At 50.6% G+C, this 5,583-nt stretch overlaps 1 protein-coding gene across 2 annotated transcripts; it reads right to left on the bottom strand.

Annotated features, from left to right (window-relative positions):
- Positions 1-1,044: 1,044 nt before the first annotated feature.
- Positions 1,045-5,342, bottom strand: ERICH4 (glutamate rich 4; the record flags this gene model as incomplete). 2 transcript variants are annotated; one of them, XM_082606730.1, is made up of 3 exons in its annotated part: positions 1,045-1,346; positions 3,567-3,791; positions 5,169-5,342. In XM_082606730.1, the coding sequence occupies 2 exons, from the start codon at positions 5,340-5,342 to the stop codon at positions 3,600-3,602; spliced, it is 366 nt and encodes a 121-aa protein (XP_082462856.1). In that variant the 3' UTR covers positions 1,045-1,346; positions 3,567-3,599. The 2 variants fall into 2 exon arrangements, with proteins under 2 accessions (XP_082462856.1, XP_082462855.1); XM_082606729.1 differs by lacking the exon at positions 1,045-1,346 and having other exon boundaries at positions 3,291-3,791.
- Between the last annotated feature and the right edge of the window lie 241 nt (positions 5,343-5,583).

Below are 5,583 nucleotides of genomic sequence, written 5' to 3'. Positions count from 1 at the left end.
CCTTGGAGCAGAGATGAGTTATCCCCACAGACTGCAGATTCTATGCAAAATACGTGCTGTCATTCCTTAAAATAACTGAGTTTTGGGGTTGTTTGTTGTGCAGCAGTAGATAGCTGCAGCAATGCTCATCCTGCTGGCCCATGGACCGCACTTTGAGTAGCAAGACTCTAGATCACTAGATTTTCTAGGACTTTTGCATGTGTAGTTTTCCTACTTGTTACTCTTTTCCCATTCTCTTTGCTTGGCTCATATTTACTTATTCCTTAGGTTCTTTTCTAAGAACACTTTCCTGATGTTTCAGGCTGGGCCTCTTGCCTTATCTGAGTCCTCTCCCATCCTGCTCCATGCTCCCCGGTGAGGAAAAATGCACACTTACATTTTTGCAATTCTTCTTCAAAACACTTTCTATTTGGGAGTGAGGATATTCCCAGAGAAGTGAGATGTTAGCAGATGGGGGAGTCCGTGCTCCCCCATCCCGGCCCTGATCATCTTAGCTATCTCTGTGTGTTAAGGGGTCCCCCCACCTTGCTGGGCTGGGAGCTCCAGAGGGCAAACTTGGTGCTGACTTGATCATTGCTGGATGTAGTTCAGTAAGTTGGCATTGAAGGACAGTACTGGGGAGGGGGAGCTGACCACATTCACCCAAACTTCCCTGAGTGTTTGACTGAGGTGATTCCCCCATAGATGTCACCTCTATGGCCCAGAACATGGCCCAGAGCAACTCCCACCCAGACATCAGGGGCCACCCACCATGCTGTTCTTGAATAGTAAGCATTCCCTCCCAAGTCGCCCCCTCCAGTCTCCCGTCTGTGCCTCCCTCCCTCCCAGTCTCTTTCCCCGCAAGAGGCAGAGTACCTTGGCATTTGTGAAGCATGACCCAGACCCTGTGGCCATGGAGCCCCATCTCCCCAGCCCTGGTGACCCCCACGGACTCGATGTAGCTGCCAAGAGACCTGGACTGCCCCCAGCCTCTTTCTAGAGTGCCCAGTGTCGGAGAGGGGGGCTCTGCTTATTTGAATGCTCTTGGGGTATCTTTCCCCTTCCCCGGGTACTGGGGTCTGACTTCCAGCATTCTACCCAGCACCACCCCCTACAGGAGAACTCCCAGCAGCTGCAGACCTGGCTAAGGTAGGCAAAGGAGGACCAGTTTGAGGATGGAGCCCAAACCCCCAAACCCCTCGAGTCTTGGGTGATTCCACTGCACAAAAAAAACCAGGGTATTTTTAAATTTTATTTTATTTATTAATTTTTGCCTGCGTTGGGCCTTCGTTGCAGTGCGCAGGCTTCTCACTGAAGTGGCTTCTCTTGTTCTAGGTGTGTGGGCTTCAGTAGTTGAGGCTCGCGGGCTGTAGAGTAGAAGCATGTTTTTCTGAAGACGGAAATCCCCCATAGACAGGAATTCAGCACCTGCCAGCATCTCACTTCTCTGGGAATATCCTCACTCCCAACCAGAAAACTGTTTTGAAGAATTGCAGAAATGCAAGTGTGTATTTTTCCTCACTGGGAGTAATGGTTTTATGAAGAATGTCCAACTGTCTTCCCAGAAGAGCTGTCTCTCCTCAGGCTGGAGCCCTCCACCTGCTGTCTTGGGCATCTTTTCTACAAATGTGGACCTAGGCAGGAGTTACATTTGCAGCCCTGCTTCTCGTCGGCTGCCATCTGCAGATATCTGCCTGTCTCCTGCAGGTGGCGCTGTAACACAATTGCAACGCGTCTGGGAATATCGAGGAAACCTCGCCTCTCGTCTGCTCACACCCACATTCCTTTTTCAAACGTCTGAAATAGTGCAGTGCAAGAGAGATACAGTGGGAGCTACTTATGTAATTTTAAGCTTTCTAGCAGTCATATTTTAAGATGTAAAAAGAAATAGATGAATAAGCACAGGAAAAGATGCCCAACATCATTAGTCATTAGGGAAATGCAAATCAAAACCACAATGAGGTATCACCTCACAGACATTAGGATGGCTATCATGAAAAAAGGAAAAAGAAAAAAGAAAATAACGTGTTGGCAAGGAGGTGGAAAGTTGGAACTCTTGTGCACTGTTGCTGGGAATGACAAATGGTACAGCCAACAGTATGGCACTTCCTCAAATAATTACACAGAGACTTAGCATACAATCCAGGAATTCCACTTCTGGGTACATACCCAAAAGAACTGAAAGCAGAGACTTGGACAGATATTTGTACACCCTCGTTCAGAGCAATGTATTTCACCACAGCCAAAAAAGGTAGAAACAACCCAAGTGCCCATCGACAAATAAAATGTGGTTGTACATACCACATGTATGGAATATTATTCAGGCTTAAAAAGGAAGGAAATTCTGATACACACCGCAACATGGATGAACCCTGAGGACATTATGCTAAGCGACATAAGCCAGTCATGAAAAGACAAATACTGTGTGATCCCACTTACATGAGGTCCCTAGAGTAGGCAAATTCATAGAGACCCAAAGTAGAAGGGTGGTTGCCAGGGGCTGGGGGAGGGGGAATGGGGACTTGTTGTTTAAGGGGTACAGTTTCCGTTTTGCAAGATGAAACACATTCACACAACAACGTGAATATATTTCACACTACTGAATTGTACACTTAAAAATGGTTGGGGGGGGCTTCCCTGGTGGCGCAGTGATTGAGAGTCCGCCTGCCGATGCAGGGGACACGGGTTCGTGCCCCGATCCCGGAAGATCCCACATGCCGCGGAGCGGCTGGGCCCGCGAGCCATGGCCGCGGAGCCTGTGTGTCCGGAGCCTGTGCTCCGCAACGGGAGAGGCCACAGCAGTGAGAGGCCCGCGTACAGCAAAAAAAAAAAAAAAAAAAAAAAAAAAAGGTTAGGGGGGCTTCCCTGGTGGCGCAGTGGTTGAGAGTCCGCCTGCTGATGCAGGGGACACGGGTTCGTGCCCCGGTCCGGGAAGATCCCACATGCCGCGGAGTGGCTGGGCCTGTAAGCCATGGCCGCGGAGCCTGCGCGTTGCAATGGGAGAGGCCACAACAGTGAGAGGCCCGTGTACAGCAAAAAAAAAAAAAAAAAAAAAAAGGTTAAAATGGTAACTTTTATGTTATATGTATTTTACCACAGTAAAAGAGTTTACAAATAAACAGGTGAAATTAGCTTTAGTCATATTTTTATTTATCCCAACATACCCAGAATATTATCATTTCAAAATGTAATTAATTTTTACGATTATTGAAATGTTGTCTGTCCTTCTTATCACACCCAGCTTGGAAATTCAGCGTGTGTTTTACATGTACAGCACACCTCAGTCAGACCTAGCCACTTTTCAAGCACTCAATAGCCATCTGCATGCATCTCCATCATATTTGCAAAGACCCACGCCTCCCCTGCAACACAACTGCAGCGCATCTGCAAATACACCTAGAGTTTCTCTGCAAACCTCCCACATCACCTGCAAACACGCCCGCAGCTCAGGGGCCCACCCCTCAATCTAATCTCCGACATTTTCAGAGAAAGCACTTGCTCAAGGAGCGCGTGCCAATGCCAAATCAACGTTTGCAGGTTGATTTGACCTGCGAATTTCCCCATCTTCTTGGCATAAATTTGCATACCATTCATGGGTCCGAAAGCACAGCAGCAGGGCCTCAGATAGTCATTTCAAAGTCAGGGAGGCGGTGATCTGGGGCTGGACTGCAGGCCCCCTCCTGCTTCCCTTCCAGCTCTATGTCCTCCTCCTCTTCCAGGAAGGTGATCAGTTCCTCCTGAAGTGCCCCCATCTCCAACCCCAGGCTGCATAGCTGGCCCAGCAGCTGGACATCCACTAGGCGGAGGTTCACCTGCGGGTGGGAAGGGGGAGTCATGGGCACCCCACCCCAGAGGGCAAGGGGTTAGTGTGCCTCTGCCATGAAACCTGGGTGGGAGCAGGTCTCAGCTCAAGTCCCAGAAAAGATTCTTTTCCTGACCAAACTTTACTCAGGATCCTGAACCTTTTCCTAGGCCCATCAGCACTTCTTTGTAAAATCCAGTTTTAACAAGAATCCCCCCTCCTCCTTATTTGACCGGGTTCCTCGCCCTCCACCCTCCCCCAGGTGATGGTGGCTCACTCTGACCTGCCTTCAGCAAGAATGCTGCTAGATTGGTTGAGCCAGACTCCCCCCTATACCCTTGATGTTTCTCTTAGGAATTTTCTACCCCCTGACCCCTCTCCTGCTCCTTGGCTGTAAATTCCCCCTTGCCCACGCTGTATTCAGAGCTGAGCCCAATCTCTCTCCTCTACTGCAAAATCCCCATCACAGCAGTCTTCATACCTAGAGCCTTGCCATCTTTTTTTTTTTTTTTTTTTGCGGTACACGGGCCTCTCACTGTTGTGGCCTCTCCTGTTGCGGAGCACAGGCTCCGGATGCGCAGGCTCAGCGGCCACAGCTCACGGGCCCAGCCGCTCCGCGGCATGCGGGATCCTCCCGGACCGGGGCACAAACCCGTGTCCCCTGCATCGGCAGGCGGACTCTCAACCACTGTGCCACCAGGGAAGCCCCAAGCCTTGGCATCTTTAACAGGTGTCATAAGTTACTTTCTCTTTAACAGTCCTGGCCCACAGCACCGCAGGTGGGATCCTCACTGTGTCCCTGGACTCTAACTGCCATGCTGCTTCTGTCTCTGATCTCTGCCCTGTCTCCCTTTGTCTTGGTCTCTCCATTTCATTGTCCCCCGCTGTCTCCATCTCTCTCATTCTTTCTCTGTGTCTTGAGCCTTAGTCTCTTTGTCTCTCTTTTTAGGTCTCCCTCTCTTGTGATCTGTCTCCATCTCTCTGTCTCTTACTTGGCTGTCTCTGACTGTCTCTGTCCTTCCATATCCCTGTCTTTCTGTCTGTCTCTATTTCTCTGCCCTTGCCTTGGACTGTCTCCACCTCTCTGTCTTTCAGATTTAATGAGTCTGTCCTTGTTGCGGCTCTCAACCTCTGCTTTCCATCTCTCATCTCTTTCTGGGTCTCTCTGTCTCTGCCTCTCTCTAGTCCTGTCTTTCACTCTTTGCGTCTTTCTGTGTCTCTGTCTGTGTCCATCGTTCTCTGGGTGTGTCTGCCTCTGCCTCTATTTCTCTATTCCTGTCTCTGACTTTCTGTCTTTCAATCTCTGGGCCTTTTTATTTACACTCATTCCTATTCATTTATCCACTCCCCCAACCCCATCTCTTACCCCTCCAAACCCCCCACTCACCAGCTCCTTCCAGAGCCACAGCAGACTCTCCCCGGCACCTCCAGTGTCAGCCCCTGGGAACATGAGGGTCTGACCCACCCTCTTCACTGGGGGCACCACCCTCAGGGCCTGCGGGGGTGGGCCCAGCCCTGGGGGCACCAGTCCAGCCTGCCTCAGCTGCTTCCACAGCTCCATAGTCTCTGAGCAGTGGCAGCCAGGAGCAGGAAGTAGCAAGGTCCAGAGTGACCCAGTCCCCTGGGGAGCCGGGGGCTGGGCGGGGGGGAGTAAAGGGCAGTGGGGGGTAGGAGAGGGCCAGCCCCACCCCCTCAGGCCACCCAAAGTCCATTCTCCACTGAGAATCAGCAGCTTCATGTGTTTTTGTTTTGTTTTAATCAAAGTCTAACCTCAACTCTGCTCACAAGGATCCAACCTCAGC

Source organism: Mesoplodon mirus (assembly GCF_964341445.2).
Source record: "Mesoplodon mirus genome assembly, chromosome: 19".
NCBI lineage: Eukaryota > Metazoa > Chordata > Mammalia > Artiodactyla > Ziphiidae > Mesoplodon > Mesoplodon mirus.
This window is presented reverse-complemented; position numbering and strand designations above follow the sequence as displayed.